The 24,052-nt window shown below is 35.1% G+C and overlaps 1 protein-coding gene across 1 annotated transcript in view; it reads right to left on the bottom strand.

The window, feature by feature from the left end:
- The window catches only part of LOC136833424 (uncharacterized), a 1,156,799-nt gene that overhangs the window by 569,406 nt on the left and 563,341 nt on the right, over positions 1-24,052 (bottom strand). Inside the window, 1 exon segment of the mRNA XM_067095568.1 lies at positions 18,673-18,833. Coding sequence (XP_066951669.1) covers positions 18,673-18,833 — 161 coding nt within the window.

The raw sequence follows: 24,052 nt of genomic DNA, 5'->3' as shown, positions 1-24,052 counted from the left end.
CCTCAATAAAAGTGGCAACAAACGAGGGCCGCGGTTGTGCCACGCTGCCACAGTCAAGGAGATATACCCTAACAAATATAGCATTCGGGATTTTGGGAGGAAGAACTTGGAGCGTTTGGTAATGAAAGACGAGAGGGACTTTCACCTCTCTTACCCTTTCATAAAGGTGCAATCGGCTGATCCAATGGACGCTTTTAAAGGGGCCATATCGTTTGTCAAGTGTCGGTCCATCCCCCTCCCCCACGGTGCCAATATCTGAAGTGAAATCTCCTGCATTTGTATTCAGATTGAAAGTGAAGCCCCACGGGAAGATATACGGTACACACACGCACATACACGCAAAGACAGAGAGAGAGAGAGAGAGAGAGAGAGAGAGAGAGAGAGAGAGAGAGAGAGAGAGAGAGAGAGAGAGATTTATCAACAAAGGCCATATAAATCATGAAGCATTATCACATTCCATATGCAAACAAAACACCCAGAAGAGTCTGAGTGATCATTGTGTGTGTGTGTGTGTGTGTGTGTGTGTGTGTGTGTGTGTATATATATATATATATATATATATATATATATATATATATATATATATATATATATATATATATATATACATATATATATATATATATATATATATATATATATATATATACATATATATATATATATATATATATATATATATATATATATATATATATATATATATATACACACACATACAAAAGAGTGTGGCTCGAGATGGAATTATCACAGACGATAGAGATGAAATAATCTTTGCAATATTCTCCATTAACTTTACCCTTAACTAAAGACTATACACACACACACATTAGTCACACACACACACACATATATATATATATATACATATATATATATATATATATATATATATATATATATATATATATATATATATGTATATGTGTGTGTGTGTTTGTGTGTGTGTGTAATAATGCTCTAAGATATACATATACATATATATATATATATATATATATATATATATATATATATGTATATGTATATATATATATATATATATGTATATATATATATATATGTATATATATATAAATATATATATATGTATATATATATATATATATATATATATATATATATATATATATATATATATATATATATATATATATATATATATAACAATGGGGGATACCCTTCCCAAGTCAACTTGCCTTTCAAGCACCTTGTTTTCAGAGAACCCAAATTAAAATAATTTTTATCTCGCTGCTGACACTAACAGTCAGTCGTGGAGAAATTGCTTCTTTAAATCTCCAGTTATTATTCCCTTGGCAGCCTTTTTTTCTTCTTTCCCGAAATTGTGACTGAGTTAAGCCCTTTTCCAGGTTACTAAGCTGCCCTTGGAGATAATCCCTGCTTGTCCGATGGCAGAAGTGAAAGTCGGACGGACTGCATCATGGCGCACAAGCAACCCATGAGGTCAAAGCCCGTACCACACGGTCAACAGAGCTACCCACGAGGTAAAAGGTAGTGTGCCAAAAGCCATATGTCTCACCATGGAAAATGGGCGGCACCTTGGAGAGTGGGAAAATTAATCCAGCAGAAGGCATAAAAGGGGCCGCACTATTTGCACTTGAACTTACTGTCTGCTCCAGGAGCAAGAGCCCGTGCCACCACAAGGCTGGCTAATCTTAAACAACAAATGGCACTCAACAGAGACACACCCGGACGCAGATCCGACACAAACTTCCCTTTGACCTCCGCTCCTTTAGAGCCTGTTCCCCCCAACGTGGCTGCCTATCCAATTCAGTATCTTTCCAGTGCCAATTTCCCAGCATTGTTGGTACATCTACAAGGACTCATCTCTCCCAAATAAGGGAAAGTGCCAGGAATCTGTGGTATACCAGTCACGTAGTTCTTTTCCTAGTACTAATCACTTCCCGTTTTCCAAACACAATTCTCCTAAAGACCTAACTTTGTTATTAACTTGTGTTCATATGTGATTTTAACGGAGTTTTATAGCTGAGGAATCCTGGTGCCATCAGCGTACACTCAAACCTTTATTACGTTAATTCCACCAAGTAACCGTACACATTCTCTATTGCAAACGGACTTTTCTTGCTTTGGATCCTTTGCTTCGATTGTGCTTTATTGCTGTGGTCAACCCACTGCAATTTAATCCTCAGTGCCATTGAAGTGGAATTCACGGCACCTTCAGTTATCATCTTTCCATCATAATTTTGTGCTCCGACAGGAAAACATTTACCTCTCTTAATTATCCCCATCTTCTGATTTTGTTATTGTAAATACATGTGATTTTAGTTAACCTAAGAGGATATCACAATTTCCCCCTTCCAGTAAGGCCCTCAGCTCATTACCTTTTCTTCTTTTGTTCTACTAGTCCAGGAATTTTAGTCAGATCAGCGTCATCCCTTGTGGTAAGTTACTTCCCCCTGGATTAAAACATAAAAATATATACATATATTTAATATATATGCATATATATATACATACATATATATATATATATATATATATATATATATATATATATATACATATATATATATATATATCATAATAAATATACAAATATATATACATATACGCTTGCTACTCCAACATTCTTGTTATAGATAGCGCTATGGCAGTAATTCTACCTGACTGACAAAGTTTTCTAGTTACTGAAACTCCTTAAGTGTAATGGCTGCTGAAACTGGGTGTCAAAACAAAAGGGCAAACCATAATAAAACCAGTTTTAATGAGAAATAAAGAAAAAAGATGAGCATTGCGATAGTGATTTAACAATTTCCCTGGCAACAAACAACCGGATACAAATAATTTTCTGAAGGGTTTTTAACATCTGTTTAACCTTGGAAATTTTCAGAAAAATCTTGTAATTATCGAAAATTTTAAAAAGATGAAGTTCCATATGTTGGTAGTGCCTGTACCGCAATTAGCAGAACTTCTGAGAGAGAGAGAGAGAGAGACTTACGAATGGTTTTAACTTGGTGGGAGGGAGAATTCGTCGAGGCACTCCCTCCTTTTCTGATTTTATATTTCGACAGTGCTGAACACTCACGGCAGTTTTTTTCCCCCTCTATTTTCTCTCTCATTCACACTCTAAACAATCTATATACCCGAAGAGTTGACTAACAACAAGGTACATAATTCACCATTTTGGTCTAGAAAGGCATACTGCATTGTTAGGTTCCAGAATCAAGCGTAGGTCACTCAGTTCAAATTGACAGCGTTACCACTGCGCTACAAAGCCCAAGAGAGAGAGAGAGAGCCTATATTGGTGTGACACCTATCAAAATCCTTTATAAAAAATTTACAGGACTAAAAGAAAAAAAAAACAAGGATGTCAGACCACAAAATGGCAGCTCTCTGACCCACCTTCAAATATCTGGCATTTCATTTTTTTCCCTTTTAATGCAGGAAGCATGAAGCTATATTTATTAGAGAAATTCCTACTTTTTGAAACTTCCATTTCATAATCGAATAAACAGGGCAAGGACACACATGCAAGAGATGAACGGATCAAAGTATCATAAAATCTAACATAAGCGGCAACATTCCGTGAAAATTAATTGCTAATTAAGATCACAAATAATTAGATGACGTAATAACGACCAATCTTAAGTACTTGAGTTCTATTTACAAGAGTTACATACAAGAGAAAACACACACACACACACACACACACACACACACACACACACACACACATATATATATATATATATATATATATATATATATATATATATATATATATATATATATAATTTATATTATATATATATGTATGTATGTGTGTATATGCATACATACATGCATATGTACGTACATACATGTATTTCAAAATCATTTTTAGGTTAAATATAGGTAATTCTGGTTTAAAAGAAACATCTTGGCCATGTTCTTACGCTATATTTTCTTGTCCCGAATTACATCGAAATAAGTACCTACTGTAGGCGAAGTACAGCAAGGCTAGCTTGTATATAATCCCAAATTAACGGACATTGTGATGAGAGAGAGAGAGAGAGAGAGAGAGAGAGAGAGAGAGAGAGAGAGAGAGAGAGAGAGAGAGACCTGGATAGGTTTCACTCTGATGAATTACTTAACCACTGAAGTCCACACAGTCTGAGGAAGACAACCTAACTTTACCGTGCACATATTATTAAATCATACCGTAATACTTACTATAGTCATTGCAGTCGCCCAACTTACTCTATCTGATACCCGCCCAAAAGTTATGTGCTTTTTTCTTAGAAATGGTATATATTTTTGGCACTGTATATGCAATAACCGAGTCGCGTGAAATATAAAATCAAGTAAAAAATGCGCCGAAGCTTCTTCGGCGCAATCGAGTTTCTGTACAGCGTTTAGTATGCTGTATGGAAACTTTTCAGCAGCGCCCATGAAACTCAGCCGCCACGATCCGGTGGTGTCCTGTGTTGTTGGTACCTATAGCGGTGCCAGAAGTACGATTACGCTAACTTTAACCTTAAATAAAATAAAAAGCTGCACTGAGGCTAGGAGGGCTGCAATTTGTATGTTTGATGATTGAGGGTGGATGATCAACACACCAATTTGCAGCCCTCTTGCCTCAGTAGTTTTTGAATCTGAGGGCGGACAGAAAAAGTGTGGACAGACAGACAAAGCCAACACAACAGCTTTCTTTTGCAGAAAACTAAAAAACCTCACACAACGGGAACTGAATGGCAATGTCTCATCTGCAGCTTGGAAGGAAAGGCCCTGCGATCCTCAAACTCATAAAGACTTAAAGAATGTAAAAGTTTACTGTGATGGAAGGGGAAAACTTCACATATGGTAGATATAATAATCTCCAACAAGGTATACGGGAGAATGGATGTTTGAAATAATGTTGGAAGAAACAAGAGGGGAAGGAAATATTAATAATGTCGCTAACCAATAAATTAGCTTCCTTGAAGTTCATGACGAAAATGGGTCATTATAATATCTGGCTTTAAGAATCTTTCGTCTGATAAACAAAACTTACACATATGTCGGTCATAAGTGTAAGGCCAGAACCACAAGTACTTCGGAGTCAACATTTTCACTATTCAGGTAAAAGGGAATGTAAAAAGGTATCTTGAATAATAAAAGATTATATGCTCAGAAAATTGTTAATATAGTTTCTCAAAACTGCAGGCGTCCTCATACACTGGAGTCCTCATACACTGGCAAGAATCTCTCATTAAATAGGAAGGTGTTATTACTACTTATCTAACCAATATACCTATAATCTTTTGAATATGTTTCTTTCTTTAATCAATGTCTCAATCTTTTTCATATTTGGGCATGTTGGGATGTGGAAAGATTTTAAATGCAGTCACTGATGTGTAACTCAAGAGTTATATTTCGGTTGTATGTGGATACAATAAAATAATAAAAACACTTCTGGTGCAGCTCTGGAACATATATGGCGGGCTACTCTCAAATCTTGGTCTTTCTGGTGTACACTCAACAGTTCCTCCTATGCTTAAACCAAATGGCTTTGTCATGTCACCTACTGTCCAAAGGAAAAGGCAACCATTTTGGCTCACGTATTTGACAGAGCCATGAGAAACTCAATATGCCTCTATGCTGTTTATCTGCAGCCAAACTGACTAGATTAGTTTTTGTTAATGTGAATGGTTATGGAGCTGCTGACCCAAGTGGTATTTTCCCTTGTATTTTCTGATAACTGTTGAATAAATAGCTCTTAAGCTGTTTGTTATTTTTCAAGCAGCTAATTTTTTTTTTTGGGCGGGGGGGATCGGTAATGTTACTCCATCAGGCAAATGTGGTTGCAGTAACTCCAGCCCTGCTGATTGCCACCCAAAATAATCTATAGCTTTTTTCATTATCTATTTAGCAAGCATCTTTACTGCCTTTGCTGAGAGTAACCATCTGCTAATAGCCTGAGTGCTAATGATGCTCTTCTTTCAATTTCCAGTGCTGCAGAGAAAACCCTAGATTCTAGTTCTGAAATTCGGGTAACTGGTTTTGGCTTAGTCTTGCTTTTGGCCTTGATAATCATGGGGACCCCGTTTCCAAACTTAGTATTATTATTGACTTTCTCTGAACCAATAAAACCTCATGAGTATTCATCTGTAGTTGTTGAATCTCTTAAGAGAGATATAACTAAAATTAGTGTATGGTACAAATTTTTGGGGAGATGAAGTTAAACTAACAAAAACTTAAAATATAACTGTTAATGGGTAAAGGACATTAGATCCAAACCCCCATCCGAACCTCAACCTAGATCTTGTCGCTGACAATGCATTGTCAACACATGCAACTCATTTAAAATCCTAGGTGTCACTCTTGATTACAAATTTACTTTAGAGAAACATATGAGGTCTATCTCTTCCTCAACTGAACAAAAAATATGTATATTAACAAAGCTTTCCAAGATCTTTGAAGCCCTTTCTATCCTAGGGAAATTTTTATTTTTGTCATGTTTTATATATTATTCCCCGTATAGGTCTTGAACAACTGACTTGCACATTAAACTGCTGGACAAAACTATTCAGTTTCTTTTCCCCTCTCTGGCACCATCGTTCAATTAGCTAACTGTGCATGCTGTATAACATTTTTCATAATCCTGATCATTCTTAGGTCTCAGTGGTAATTCTAAGATTCGCTCCATTCTTCTGAGTTGAAAACCAAACAGTTTTCTACATATTTAATTCCTCCTGTGACCAAATTGTGGTCAGATCTTCCAAATCAAAAAGTAGAACAGTTGAAATTTCACAAAGTTCAAACTTAGTACAAATGGTCTTTTGAGTAAAATGAATCTCACTTAAAAGTTTGTGTTATACATCTCATTCAATTTTTGTTTTTCCTTGTTATTTCCCATTGTACATTATTCTCTATTTCTAAGTTTCTTTACCTGTTCTGAGCTGTTTTCCCCTATAGGGGCCCTGGGATTGTAGCACTTTGTTCTTTCGACTAGGGTTACAGCTTGGCTTGCAGTAATAATAATAATAATAATAATAATAATAATAATAATAATAATAATAATAATAATAATAAGCTATTCTTACTGATTCGACTTGTAAATATATTCCCTATGCGCCTTATATAACATTCTTTTCATCAGCTTGTAGCCAGTATATCAGGTTTCCTAGGGTCACAAAGAGATCTCTGGTTATAATGGTTTATTTCCTCTAACATTTCGACTCGTGATCTGGCAGTCATCTAATGAGAGTTACAGAAGTGAAAGAATTAACATACAAGTACCAAGTATTTAGCGGATAGGTGGGATATAGTTAGTGGGTGGAGTGGTTTGCTGAAATCTTTTTTGCCTAGTTGATGGGGTTGGCGTACTGAATGAGAGCGTGGGTGTTTGTGTGAACAGGGCATCACCCAAGAATTAACATGTCTTATTATCCTGGCATTAACTACAGCCATTCACGCAGCATATACATTGCATACATATATATATATTTAAAAATACATATATATGTGTGTGTGTGTGTGTGTGTGTATGTATGTGTGTGCATACTGTTCCCAATAAATGCTCCTTCATGCCGAGTATCAGAACTAGGTCACGTTACCCACCTGACCACGAGAAGGATGGCAGGATTTGAACCCGCTACGAATGTCAAAATTTCATATTCTTTCCTTCGGATCTTAGGCTTTATAATGAAAGAGTATAAAAAAAAATTCTGAAGAATAAAGAAGTTAGATGGCATTCTGGTGGTCATAATACATTTCGTATCTGGTAAGGTATTAGCAGATCCTACACACACACATTTTATGTGTGTGTATATATATACTATATATATATATATATATATATATATACATATATATATATGTATAATGCATGTATGTATGTATATGTATGTATACAAATGTATGTATGTATGTATGTATGTATATAAATATATATATATATATATATATATATATATATATATATATATATATATATATATATATCACAATCCTTTTTGTTTGCAGGAAATATTTCATAGTCAGTATAAATGTATTAAATTAATTACAAATAAGTGAGGATTTCATTTGTGGGAAATACTTCCGTCAATATCTGTGAAATGTTCTAAAAAAAAAAAAAGGGAGGTTTTAGTGCTCCTGAAGTTATTCACGTACTTGAACTTTAGACAGCACGTTCGACAAATCATGGCAGAGAGATATTGCCACTCCAAACTGCCAGTGCAATACTTCTGAAGCAAAAAACCAGTGAAAATATTATTGCATTAAATAACCGGAGGAAGTTTAAATTTCTTATTAATATTCATTATCTTAATCTAAATGCACGTCAAAAAATAAGGTAATATTATTATTAAAAATTTTTGTTTCTTTGAAAAATATATTTTGAAAAATAAAAAATCTAGAAAAATTGGAGAAAAGACTTTCTAAACGCACAAATAAGTTATAAGAAAATGACGTCTCGAAAATTGTCCTTAAACAAAGGACCTTCCCTTACCAGCCTCAACTACATAATGGTCGCAACTTTTGCGACCAATCAACCGGGACAAGAGATCCGGTGGCGAGGTAAATCGGTATCCATCTTTCAAAATGTTGATCCAATTACAGCAAATTGAGAGAACTTCCAGTATTTAGTATTTGTATGTATTTATGTAAATACATACAACAAACAATAAATGCGACATTTTGTGTGCTTCAAATCTCATCAACTGAACTAATGAATATCAAAGCCAGCCTCCTGCCAACCGCCCCAAACCCCCGCCTCGCGCACCTAAGCAACCAGGAGCACCCCAATCTACTCAATGTATGCACACATGCAACACTTACGTGTAATTTGTATACCGTACCGTACAGAAAAACAATTAAGCTTTAATATAAAAGTTTTACCGGTGGCAGTGTAACCAGTAATGAAATGGAGGCTCTGCTCTTTAAGGACACCTGCAGCGTTGAACGTTTTCCGGCTGCCGCGCGCTTTCCCTTCAATTTGGGACCACTACGTAATTCTGGTTGGAAAATACGATTTCCATGACTAGCATCTAGCCATTTACTTACTCACAATAACAATTAGATACGTACATGTACATATGTGCATGTGTGTGGGTACATGGAGCTTGGGCTGAGGAACATCACCAATGTGCAGTAAATATGCCTCGCTGCCGAACTTCTAAATTCCAGAGGTCCCTTATTCCTCACACCGTTGGACTGTGAAACAAGCTTCCCGAGAATGTCGTGCAGTTGGAACTTCAGAAGTTCATGTGTAGATGCAGTGCATTGCTACCCTAATACAATTCTCCTGGTACTTTAATAATTTATTTACATTCTTATATATTTATATTATTGTGATTTCTTCTTTCTGTATGTCCCATTAACTTGTGTTGCTTCTCTCTAATGAACACCATTATATTCTTTGGCAGCTTGAATTTCAAGTCATTGTCTCCTGTGGGCTTGTTCCATATAAACAGGGTTCATCTCAATAATAATAATAATAATAATAATAATAATAATAATAATAATAATAATAATAATAATAATAATAATAATAATATTAATAATAATAATAATAATAATAATAATAATAATAATAATAATAATAGGATGTAGGATTAACCTGGATACGTGTAACTGTGTACTTCCAAGACTCCCTAAGACAGGCATCGTGAAAAATCGGGAGAAAAACATAATATAAACACAGTTAAGGTGAGTGTCTGACAGATAATATAACGGACGACTGGCTGTGATACAGAGAAATGGACGATAAACCAAAAAAAAATAATGTCAAAGAAAAACTTGAGGTAGCGGAACTGTTCACGGGTTAGGAGAGAGAGAGAGAGAGAGAGAGAGTAGAGAGAGAGAGAGAGAGAGAGAGAAGAGAATCAATAAAGGGAGGAAAGGCAAAAGAAATGGTTTTAGGAAATGCCGATGATGCATTAGTTCCGTTTTTATCAGAGGAGCAATTTATGTTCATCTCTGATTATTCACACCGTATAAATACCCTTCATGACGCTCACAGGGAATTTACAAAGAAAATCGGCTAGTATGCCTTGTTAGCATAATCCACTGAAAGTCGTTCTCGGGTATTTACAGGCATGGTTGTAACAGTCTAAATTAAGAAAAACGCTAAGTAAGAAAATATTCGTTACTTTTGCATTTAGAGGAAGACGGTGGAGGGTGGGGGTGGAATAAAAGGTGAGCTGCTTATATGAGCAGAAGAATGTAAAACTAAAAGCCAGCAAGAAGAAGAATGGCAATGGTTGTATTTAAGGGAAACAAGCCAAAGTTCAGGAACTACCTGATGTTCAAATACGTCTAACAAATAACTAAGTATACGCTAGCTGATGAGAAAAAAATTTATTTATAAGAATTAACGAAACTCACATAGAGGAATACAAACAATCATCACAAATGCGAAGAATAAGGAAGAAACACCACTCAGTATGGACAAGTTTCTTCATACAATGACATATTCCAGGGAGACATTGAAATTCAGAACTTTTTTTTATCATATTATATATACAATATAATATCTAGTAAGGAAATAGGGCAATCATGTGACGACATAACGTTTGTAAGGTATATCGAATGGGGTGAAATACTAATCGGTTTTAGTAAAAACTTTTCTATACCTGAATAAGGATAAGGTGTAATTGCTTGGGTTAATAGAGCACTTTTTTTGGCTGGATATGTTGCTTCTACCATTATCATTTTACAAAATAGAGAACCCGGTGATTAATACAGCTGGCCCTGTGTCAGCACAAAATCTTACTCATTCAAAGAGCTTACAAACTACAATTAAAGTTATCAATCCAACCCTCATTGCATATTAACCCTTTCAGATTCCAATTACTTAGAGTACTGCGCCATTTTCCCAAACCTTGAGATTTTCCCTGGCTTACTCGGCTTGGCTGGGTTCCCCAGGTAAGCCCAGTTAGAAACTCATTCTGTACACCAGTGACCTTCAGGATCCCTTAAGAAACTCCTATATTCGCCTGCTACTCCATCACTATCTGGAAACCCAGGTTGAAACTGCTGACAACTCCAAGTCCCAAGAGTCTGTGAGATCCAGATGGCCACAGAGCAGGTTAGTGAATGGATACAGCGCCTCAAATGAACTGCAGAGAGTAAGAGCCGGGCCACGTGTCTTTTCTATTATTAGAGTAAATAAAACTGATCTAGAGAGGAACTCTTCTTTGGTTTTCGGAGAAGCTTTGGGTCACTCTCCAAAAGAGGCTTCTTTTGTAATGTTTCTCAGGGGAACCCAGAGGCCACTCTTATACAGAATTGGTGTCTTCCCTGGCTTACCAGGGAACTCAGAGGCGCAGCTCTTGACTAAATGGCCCTAATCCACAGCTTTCCACGGAAGCTAGGGGAAATCTAAAGGGTTGGGAAAGTGATGACGTTCTTTTATGTCATATGGCTCCGGACATATCTTTACGTTAATGAAATCTAATTTGTTAAAGCAGTCACGAGGCTCCTTCATGTACATAAAGTGGAAATCATTTTAATGCTGAAAATATATTATCTTTTGCTATACTAACAAAAAAAAGAGAGAAAAGATTACATAAATAACTGTAAATGAAAGTCCTTGAAATATACTGTAACACTTTTTGGCCTGAATTAGTCTGCTAATTGAGAATTACCAGTGAGAATCTCTTGAATTTCAGGGATATGTAATTATTCACCATATTATTAAAGAACATCAGAAATATCAGTGAATCAAAGTTAAGTATATGTGATCATTCACCATTTTATTAAACAATATAAGAAATATAAGTTAATCTTTTGAACCAAATTCTTACAATTACCAAATGTATTGTGTACTAAGAGGAGATAAGAGAAAACAGTAAGATCAGAGAAAAGAAAAAGGTCAAAGAAAAAGTATCAATTACTATTGTATAGGTTCGTTACAGGTTGGTCTTAAATTGAACAACTAAACAAGAGAAGGGGTCGGAGATCTAGCGTCATTTAGATAAAAAAAAAATGCGTGTGGATGAGTTGTAGATAAAACCATCATAATAACTAATCTTATTACCTATCCATGGATTGACAAAAGGCTTTTGCCGAAATGAATACATACTGGTATTTACCTTTCCTTAATACCCATGATATCCCTCATAAAATATAAACAGAACACAAAATACAGACATAAAATGTAAGTCAAGATGGTCATGTTTCCAAAAATATAAAAAATATAAAAGCACTTCAGATTACATTTCTGACTAAGTGACATATAATCATTTACTTAAAAAGACCACTTATCATAATAGCATTACAACTTTAATATTAAGAAGTCGCGAGGAATATAAAAATTCTTTATAAACTGCGCCATTCTCTGAACCCTAATTAGTGGCGGAATTCATATAGACTTCAAATAAATTCAACACAAGTGAGACTAATTACTGGCGCTCTCACCTTCAAATTACGTATTAGATTTATTAAATCCTTTAAATAAGAAGTCCTCTGAATAGTAAAATCTAGTAATATGTCTAGTTTCTTTATTTGCTCCGTCAACCGTCACTAAGTATCAGTACACAAATATATAAAAACATAAATAAATATATTGTGTGTATACACACACACACACACACACACACACACACACACACACACACATATATATATATATATATATATATATATATATATATATATATATATATATATATATATATATTCGTTCTGTCTTGCATGGACTCTTGTGTTTCCAAGATATCTGTAAGCTGTTCCATTCCATTTATATCTTCTATGCTTTTGACCAGCTATTTGCAAGAGTCTATGTCTTTCTCCTTCGCAAGACTTCCAAAATATGAACCTCCCTCAGCAAAGTAAACTCTTCCAGTCTCTCCACTCAATTAAACCACCTCAGAACATATGATTCATCTTTTTTTACCCAATTGACTCTGAGCTTGCCAAACTAATTAACCTGCAAACTCCGTATATAATTAACCGATAGTCCGTCAGCATATCCACTTTTTCCCATTATTTCTATGCAGAAACCTTATTATTTTTCATTATGAAAAGTGTCTTCAACGTTCCATCAACCTTTGCATCACCTATCCCGTGATACACGCAGTTCTCTGAACACGAGCCATGCTTAACATTCACTCCAAAACATCCTTCCAAATCAAAGATTTCTATTTTCCCACCATCTACTCTATTACTCCATTTAGCTCTCCTTTGTGCTTACATTCCGATTCTCGTTCACAATCCCTCTTAATATCTCTCTCATTTTAACTGTTCTACACGATTTCACAAAGCTTTGAAACTTTTCATTTATACTAATTAGCACTGTCATATCTGCAAGCATCAGCCATTATGTCTATAAACAAATTATACATATACATACATACATACATACATACATACATACATATATATATATATATATATATATATATATATATATATATATATATATATATATATATACAGTATATATATATATATATATATATATATATATATATATATATATATATATATATATATATATCTAATATTATATATATAGTATAGTATATATATATATATATATATATATATATATATATATATGCAATACTATAATACATATATATATATATACATATAATATATATAAATATATATATATATATATATACATACATACACACAGTAATATAATTACAGAACGCCACTTACATTGCCGAATATAATTGAGAACAAACAAGATGTATGAACTGTAATATAAAAATGAATACGATTTGCACAGGTACATCAAGCACTCAGGTAAACAAAGAACATGACTACAACCACCCTTAAATAAAGAGAAGTTTTGCCATCTCATCGCCATCTGTCTTATTAACCTAACAGCACCCATTACCCTCGCCAGATCATTTGCTTCCTGGCCTCAGGTCGTAAATGCGATCAAAGTTATAGGAAGAAAAAACCCGAAGATATCGAATCCAGTTAAACTTAACGACCGACATAATTCAACTCTCACCTCATCCGAGGGGTTCAAATGACTCGCCTGGAAGGAGTGAGAGGAAATCAGGGGAAGAAAGGGCCCCTGGGGATAACTGATGCCTCGCTCTTACCAGTCTAAGAAATGTATTCATTCTAGTATATTAACCGTACGTCTTCTGAATCGACGCATGATTTCGTCATGTACGGACCCTCACATTTTTTTAGGTGAATTCTACGGTTCGTTTGCTATTAATTGAAGAGGAAAACTGAAGTTGGATTACCATTTTCATCTCAATAAACAACTAAGAAAATCCAGTCTCACTTTGAATAAGATTCCTAGACTATGCTCCATTGAAAACACCGAAGAGCTACTACGCTATGACAACTCTTGCAGCCTAACTTCTCAGCTTCCAGGTCACATTCCTCCATCTCACTAAAATCGAAAAAACTCGAAATAGATAAAAGATAAAAAATGGAGGGAGAAGATAAAACTCCCGGAGAAATCTCTTTATTCAACAGAAAGCCGGCTCTTGCTTCCAGAGCACCGTCAGCAGTGACGTCAGGATTAATTCTCAGACAAACTTCGCCCCCAGTTGACTTTTGTGTGATAAGAGCAGTGCCCGTCCATCAAGGTGCTGGTCTGAAGAGTATTTTTCTTTGTACCTTCATATCATATGCTCACTCGAGGAAAGATTCACCATTCATGGTTTATCTGTCAATTTCTGTCTTTTTCGTATAGTATTAGGATGACAAGGGGAATGCTAGTTCTTTTTCCACTCCTCTGATATTAGTCCATATTCATTTCAGTGAGGAAAGAGTCTACATTCTTAAACAAATTGAGTCCCTCATCACACCAAGAAACATTAACTACATCCAAATTTCTTCCACGAAACCGACACTTACTTTCCCGCGTTCGACGGGCCTCATAACGATTTCAAGAAAAGCGTTAGAGAGAGAGAGAGAGAGAGAGAGAGAGAGAGAGAGAGAGAGAGAGAGAGAGAGTTAATTAACTTAGTGGCTGCTGCATCCTACTGACCAAAATATAATGTAAACCTTTTCTGACTTCGTGACTGTTGTTGATTCTTTAGTAAACACGGAAAGCAGATCATCATTGTTTAAACATTTAAAAGTTAATTAATATCAGCAATTCTACACACTGCTGATTCTGCATTGTTTTAAAAAGATGAACAGGAACACAAGATAGTGAAGACACACACATATATATATACTGTATATATATATATATATATATATATATATATATATATATATATATATATATATATATATATATATATATATATATATATATTAACTTTATCACATACACAATTGTTCTGCATTAGTAGAATTATTAAAAGGACCTCATTCAAACTGGATGGCATCTAATGGGGTATTTATTCAGAAAAAAATTACAAACTTTTCTTGGACAAACAGTCCTCATTATCAAGTGTGTGTAGTATATATATATATATATATATATATATATATATATATATATATATATATATATATATATATATATATATATATATATCTAATTATCCGCCTTTCCCCTGGAAGAGGGGGCTGCAGAGGGAGTTTACTTTCGAGTTCTCAGCAAATCTTTTGAGATGAGGCAGTTGACCCCATGTTCTTTTCCAATCTGCTACCCACCACAATCGATTAATCACCATACACCCAATCCACTGCTTAGGTCAACAGAAGAACGTTGTTTTTTGGGGGGGGAACAGTCATAAACTGTTTCTCCTCATTGGGATAGATTTCGGGATTCAAGCAGGTGGGACGAGTTGAGAATTACTAAGAAAAACTACCATTGTTGACGGCGTGTGTAATCAAATAAACAGAAGCAGAAGCGCGGTTATTGGTAATTTTTTTAAAGTTAGAAGCGTCCCACGATGCAGCTAAACGCTAAACAGAACATGTTTTAATAGTGGTAGAAGAAAGATCTACAGCGCGTTGTATTACTACAATCTTCGTGAAGGTGGGAAGCCTTAGGAATAACACATGGTTTTCTGGAGAACACGAATGCTAACACCCTCCCACGGTCTGGGACAAGACTATCAGTTTACGTGAAGACACCGAAAAATGATAACACACTAAAATAAACGACCCACCCAACAGCACGCTCTTAAGGCCACTAGCCACCTTTTAATATAAAAGAGGAGGCTGCAGCGGGTCATTCTCGCAAGGTAATAAAAACTAAGTACCCTTTTAATGTAAATATCAAAGAAATAAAGCTGTCGTTTTTCTCGCAACGTGCGCCTCCTCTATTTTGTGAAGACGAGAAATAGCTGGTTTTTCTTTTACACTCCTGGGAGTGTTGTATTAGTGTCTACGTGTACAGTATGTTCGTGTGAAACACTTAATTCCTAAGGTGCAGAAGCAGAAATATGAAGCTAACATGGATTTGTGGGACAAGTAATTTTCTAAAAGAAAATATGTAATACAACGTCATATACACACCCGCAGGTACAGTACCTCTAAGGGCCTGATGGAGAAACTAAAAAAAACTAAGGCTGGCTTTCTCCAGTAAGAAGAAATGAGGAGGTCCACATTAATGTAGAAAAGCAGGAAATATGAGGCCATCCTTCATTGAATAGGAACATGAAAAGCAAGATAGTCTGGGCTCAAAAGATATAAGAAACGGCCTGGCGACAAAAGGAAAAAACACGATTTAAGGAAAAAATACGATTCAAGACTGACACCCACAAGGACAGGTATGATAAAAAATCTCAGCTTCGAGGAAGCATGCAATGAATAGCGTGACCTCATGGGGAAAGGCTGTATGATGCACGGCAAATATGATGCAAGGGTATGAAATGAAATGGAATGGAACATAAAATTTATGCCAAAGGCCAAGTGCTGGAACCGATGAGGTCATTCAGTGCTGAAAGGGAAATTGAGAGTAATAAGGTTTTAAAGGTGCAACAGGAGGAAAACCTCCCAGTTGCACAATAAAACATTTGTCTGGAGACGGTGGAAAGTAACATAGAAGAAAGAGATTATGAACGGAGGTACAGTAAAATGAATGAAAGAGGCTGCAGCTAGAGTCCGAAGGGACGCTGCAAAGAACCTTAAGTAATGCCTACGGTGCACCACGTGGCTGGTTTGAAATGGACAAGAAAGCACGCACCTGTAGGCGTACATATACTTTTGGTCTCTTTACTATGCTGACTACGATAATACAATTAAAACTTCATATAAGAAAACCTCAAATAAAAAATGGGGGGAAAATTAGTGACCAATAAAGGAGAAAAGGAAGGGGTTAAATTTGGGACAAACTATATTTAGAACATACATGACACAAATGAGTAGAAAAAGGGTTACGATCCAGATTCGCAGAATACCATCTATGGAGGTACTATCATTCTAAATTAATACAAAGTTTAGCAGTAAGCTAAGAAGATATAGGCTCTAAGAGAAGAAGCAAATACAAATCTCCAATTTTCAATGTCTAGTAAAAACAAATTTTGCCATAAGCAGATAGAAATAAAATGCAAAACTAAATTTTCACACGAAAACACCAATCTTAAAAATGCAGCTGAAATAAATCCATAATGACAGGCAATAAATGAAACAGTAACTAAAACTTCCAGGCATATGCCAGCAAAAAATAAAAATGAAGAATAGGAAACTCTGTAAACATGACACAGCAATTTCCAGAGTGACCATAAACTTGCTTTTATGAGGAAAAGTATTGAATTTTTGCAGAAACTTTTATTCAGTTACAAACAAAAGACTTCACTTATGCAGAAGAAACCAATTTCAATTTGTCATGAAAATGCAATAAAAAATTTTACCCAATATCGCAATATCGACTTCAGATAAGAAACCGGATATTGGTAGCGCTTGTTATTTAATTAATATACAGCGATTTTCCAAAACTATTCGCTTAATACGACTAATTCGTGTGTGTTTGTGTGTGTGTCCTACGTTACACCTAATAATTGTATTATAAGCATTTATCTGAATTTCCCCATAAACTTGTCATACATATGGTAGCGACTTGTGCTTTTACTTTACTTGTTATAACAAATAAAATAGCGAATTTTCCCAAACAGAAACATTCAAAACACATTCACTTACAAAGACAATCCCTAAGAGATGGAAGCAGTCATACTTTCGTCGATGAAAACCAAAGCCAAGGAAAAAAAAAAAACGCAGATAACTACGTTCATTATGAGAGTCAAAGCGGTAACAAATCGAACTTATTCAAAGCCTACGTATTTTTCTCTCTTTATTCGAGCAAAATTAAATCAATTCTAGATATAGCAGACATGAAAAAATAGTGATTCCAAAGTTCGTTGAAAATATTTTCTCTTTCGTCGCAAGGGCAATATCAGTAGCAATATCTATCCCTGTTATTGGTCTGCGAAATGAAAATTTACAGGACACAAAACCGTCAAGAGACGAATATAAGGGAGCTAATGAGTTTTATATTGGTTATCAACTTAGGGAAAACTAAAACACCAACTCTCTCTCTCTCTCTCTCTCATGTACTCTTCGACCTCTTCTCAGTCATAAAAATTATTTTATTGATGAAATGAATCGGCAAAACAGTATGCTGACAGGAAACACACGCGATGACATCTTAACTAAAGAGATACAGCCAATGACCTAACTGGAAACAAATGAGAAATGAAGGAAAAGATAGAGGAAGAGAGGGACCGAGAAGACATCGAAACTAAAAGAATGTTAAAGGATGAGAGAGAGAGAGAAAAATAAACATCAGAATAGAAATCCAAAACAATAAGAGTTGAGGGAAATAACACGAAGATTTTGTAGACTAACCCTTTCGTGATTCTGTTCCCTCGTGCTACAGAAAGCTTCCGGGGGCATATAGTTCCCATGTGGGTGGGCAGGGGAGTGGGCTGGAGTTGTAACCAAATCTACACGCCCACATCTTCGAAGAACGAGACCTTCGGGTGTTATAACACCCACAAGCCCTTCTCCTGAAAATAAAGGAGACATGGGTAAGACACTGGAAAATAGAAATATAATATCAATAATATGAAAAAATTATATTAATAATTGAGAAATAACTTTAGTTACCTTAAGTCACAGCATCATTCCACACATGCAAAGAGTTGATTAGTATACTCCTTCTTATGATCGGCATTATTTGCATTTTCTTTTACGAAAAAAAAAAGCTGTTTCTTCAATTTAATTAACAACTCTACTACACAAAATAAAACGATAAACAACAACAATAACAACAACAGCAATTTTGAATGACAACTGCAAAATCCTTGTTGCTTATAATAATATCTAGTCTCATCTATATATATATATATATATATATATATATATATATATATATATATATATATATATATATATATATATATATATATATATATATACATATATATATATATATATATATATACACACATATATATATATATATATATATATATATATATAATATATATATATATATATATATATATATATGTGACTCTTTATCACATCACCGTGATTCATATACAATTAGTAAACTACAAACGTCCTTTAATATCCAATTCGCTCTACCTCGGAAATAATATATTTTCAAATATGTTACCGAAGGGGAATTTTTTAGTTGATAATAAGTACGTCGTCTCGTGGGCTCGAACCAGCGAAGGACAAGAACTCATGACTACAGTGGACGCATTTAGCCCACGCGGCCAGCAAGTGAGGTATAAGTGGATATCGTCCCCCATATACAAATCGCCCGTCGAACTCAGGTGTTTGTATTTAGAGACAATATCCAGCTACCTCTGCCATGCTAATCGTGTAGTGCGTTTGTCGCACGCAGCCTTATTATGACTTTTTATCACAACACCGTGATTCATATACAATCAGTAAGCTACAAACGTCCTTTAATATCCAATTCGCTCTACCTCGGAAATAATATATTTTCATATATGTTACCGAAGGGGAATTTTTTAGTTGATAATAAGTTCGTCGTCTCTTGGGCTCGAACCAGCGAAGGGCTTCCCTGAAACAGGGCTAGTTCTGCCAGTAGACTTAGTAAATAAACTCTATGGGCTTATCATACCTCATTCCAGTATACATATGCCTTACTATCTGGAAAAGAATACTGTGGGGGAAAAGGCATCAATGACACCATAAGGGGTGTAAATAAAATAAACAAAAACATCAGATATTAGTGTTTAATCCATAGTTTTCAAGGTCACTGAGATGAATAGTGACACTCCCAGCGCCCTTAAGTCCAAGTTAAGCCCAGATAGGAGGGGGGGGGGGTGAGAACGGTGTGAAAAATAGTGTTAAAAATGACAGATATTAATGTCTAAACCTTAGTTTTCGGGGAAACTGTGATGAATCATGACACTCCCGATGTCCAAGTTCAGCCCCACCCAACAAAAATGGGGGGTGAGAAGAGGTGAAATATAAAATGTCAAAAATGCTGGGCAATGTAACTGAAACAGCTATCTTGACAAGAGAGAGAGAGAGAGAGAGAGAGAGAGAGAGAGAGAGAGAGAGAGAGAGAGAGTTTATCAGTTGTCATTCAGGTTGGTCAGTTAAAATATATATATATATATATATATATATATATATATATATATATATATATATATATATATATATATATATATATTTAACGTGTACAAAGAGAGAGAGAGACAGAGAGAGTAGAGAGAGAGAGAGAGAGAGAGAGAGAGAGAGAGAGAGAGAGTGTACCTTGTGAATGACTGAAGCTCGCTGATATGAGGATGAACTTGTCGAGTAACTCCCGGGTTTGATGGTACAGTAATACATTTTGACGGAGTACTGATCACTCACATTTTCTCCGCAAAGGTCAACAAACAACTAGGTACCTAATTTACTGATCAAGGATATTAGGGAACTCGGACAAATCGTCCCTTGTAGTACGGCACGGAATAGAGCGCTGGTAATTTATTTAGTGAGTTGAAGGTGTCACCATTATGCTACAAGACCTGAGAGAGAGAGAGAGAGAGAGAGAGAGAGAGAGAGAGAGAGAGAGAAAGAGAGAGAGACTTGCATAGTTTCCATTTAAATTTTATATCTGCATTTCTGGACAAACATGAAATACTGTGTAATAAGGTTATTAAAAACAAGTCCTTTCTTTCACCCCCAAACTTTTACTTTGCTGAAGTACAATACATGGCAAGCATCGGCTTAAAGAGCCTATATTCATGACTCAACATTATACGAGAATTAAAAATAATGTAAATATCTGAGAACACACAGAAATCTCAAAGGAAAACGCATATTTTAATCTTTTACTCTAGTACGTGTCAATAAACTTGATTGAAGAAAAAAAAATTGAAGAAAACTGAGGTCTACAGTTATTATTTATTTGACACTGACTTATACAGGAAATTCCAAGTGTTCCAGTATCTAACAAAAATTCCCAACGAGGGCTAGTCAGCTGGCGTCACAGTATCAAAGGTCATCGACGGTGTAGATAAAGCAATGTAGAATAATCGGCTTAAAATGCATCTATATCTAGGGGTTTTAGTACAAAACTGGGTCAACAGGTAAAAGTTAATCTCATAACACGTACGAAACTATGTCATACATCCTTATATATTAATTTTCACATAAATGATCCTCACTAGGAAAGGATTTCAGTGTTCACTGGGAGCCAGTGCCTGGGAAAAAAATAATTTCAACAAAAATGCAATGGAAATCCCTACACAACAGTAATCACAGAATAAATCACTAATATTTTAACAGCCTTTTAAATACCGCATTTGATATGTATGATATCCACGAACCATCATTATTGCTTTTAATTATCATCATCAATAACGTTCTTTAGAAAAGTTTCCGGTCCGAAAACTTAAATAAAACATATTTTGTCGCTACTGAGCGCCTTATCAAATTAAATTACTCCGCCTTATCAAATTAAATTACTCCACATTCACGACAGCCAGATAGCTGAATTTTTGCTTTAATTTCCTACTTCTCTAAATCCTGCGCTCTCAAACATACACACTGATACAAAAATACTAAGTAACCATTCGTGTATGTAAATAAATACATGTAGTACACACAATTATCTCAAAAGTACAAAGGCGACACTGCTTTCCATATGTGACATAAACCCAAAGAAGGAAGAACAAAGACACTGCCATGAAAGCTTTTTTTGGTCATTCAGCGCCTCTAAAACAAAGGAAAAGTGGAGTGTAACTCAGCAAATGTGATTTGCTAATGATGAAAAGCGTGCAGCAGAATGAAAACATAACGGCCCACGAACCCAGAAACCAGCATAAACCTAATATATGGACACTAAAGACATCAGCGCCGTATAAATATGCATTATAAGTAGGAATATGGGTACAGCAGACGCGCAGTAAAAATGAATAAAACGCCGCATATTATGTAAGAGGTTTATTACCCAATAACAGTATCATAAAATAAAAATACATTATGGAGAGAGAGAGAGAGAGAGAGAGAGAGAGAGAGAGAGAGAGAGAGAGAGAGAGAGCACCATCTGCTAAGCCTTCAACACTATTAATTTAAGCATAACGTACAGTCCTAAACAGAACAAAGAGACTAAAAAACAAACGAAAATCACTGCATGGTTATAATTTTAAAAAGTCCGAACAATAATCAAATATTAGGGTAATTTTTCAAACCCTGTTAAAATGAGGGGACACTGCGTACAATGGAAACAATTACCAAACAAAATTAAAATCGATATACAATATTCCGCCGTCTAATGTCATAAATATTAAGCGACGGTATATTAAAACTTCCATTAACTGCAGTACTTTCTAATTAGAGATCACAGCTAATCCATCTGGCCATTAAGGTGAAAAATGTTATTACCCAATCCAATTTAGATAAAAAAAAAGCCAAGCCTGGGAAAATAACTGCCAATTTAGAAGGTTTCCACTCAATAGGACATAACAGGTTTCCAATCGGGATAAAAGTGCCGTTTTAATTGGGAGAAGCACGTTTTATATATACCCTAATGAAGGATGAAATACTCTAAAAATATTTTTCCCATTTTATATACAGTAATATTACTTGGTAAAACATGAATTTTTGAAATACCATGAACACATAAAAGATTTCACACTTTATGGTATTTGTGTCAGCACACTGTCAGTCAACCTACAGTGTATGTTCACTCTAGAAATAACATCAGATAATTGATACATCAATACAGATTAGCGAGAAACTGCAAATTGCACAGGTCCATGCAATTCTATTTCGACTAGCCAAAAACAGGATAATTTAACTAAAATATTTAATTCAAGATGGCCTTAATATAATTACAGAATTTTTATAAAAGAAAGAACTGCGCGCGCGCGCGCGCGTGTGAGAGAGAGAGAGAGAGAGAGAGAGAGAGAGAGAGAGAGAGAGAGAGAGAGAGAGAGAGAGAGAGAGAGAGAGAGAGAACATTTAACCAGTACCACCTCAAACCTTACAAGAAAGAGCAAGACTGAATAACAGACATGTATGAGGGCTGGTTTACGCTATCCAGTGAGGCTGTGGTTTTGTGCTAAACAATCTTATGCACAATATTTCAACGAAATAAAAATAAAACTTAAGCTACGACGATTTATATTCTGTACACTTACAAAGCTGCGAAAGACCTTACAAATATTTCATGCTCTTAATACAAAACACATAAACAAAGTAACGCAAAATCCAATCATTCCTAAGAATAGGCTGAGAATATGAACACCTAAAATAAAATAAAAAATATATTTGGGGAATTTTCTGTTGGAAATATAATAAAAATGAAACTCCAGGTTACACAGACATGATGGAGAAGAATACATGCAAAAAATGTTAGAAGAAAATAAAGAGCATTCCAGAATGTGGGGGGCAGTACACAATTTTTGCGTCAAATATAAAACTCAACTCGACAGAGAAATTCAATTTAGCCACATGGTCAAAGCAAGTCTGAATGTAGTGAAAATTTTGAAATGTGAACTATAAAATCCTCATGAACAACAGTTATATTTTTTGCAAAGTGAAGAGGAGGGAAAAGCATTAAATTCTGAGAAATATGACACACAATGTGCAATGCAGTGCTAAATACTTGGGAAGCAAGAATTTTCCGAAATCACTAACTTGGCCACAAGGGTCACTTCTCCCTCCCAGTGAAATTCCTCTCTCTCCTGGAATCTACACACTTGTTGCCAGTAGCGGTAAAATCTTTGGACAAATTTACATATTAACT

Source organism: Macrobrachium rosenbergii, chromosome 51, assembly GCF_040412425.1.
Source record: "Macrobrachium rosenbergii isolate ZJJX-2024 chromosome 51, ASM4041242v1, whole genome shotgun sequence".
NCBI classification, from domain to species: domain Eukaryota; kingdom Metazoa; phylum Arthropoda; class Malacostraca; order Decapoda; family Palaemonidae; genus Macrobrachium; species Macrobrachium rosenbergii.
Note: the sequence above shows the minus strand (reverse complement) of the source record. Positions and strands in the feature narration are given on the sequence as shown.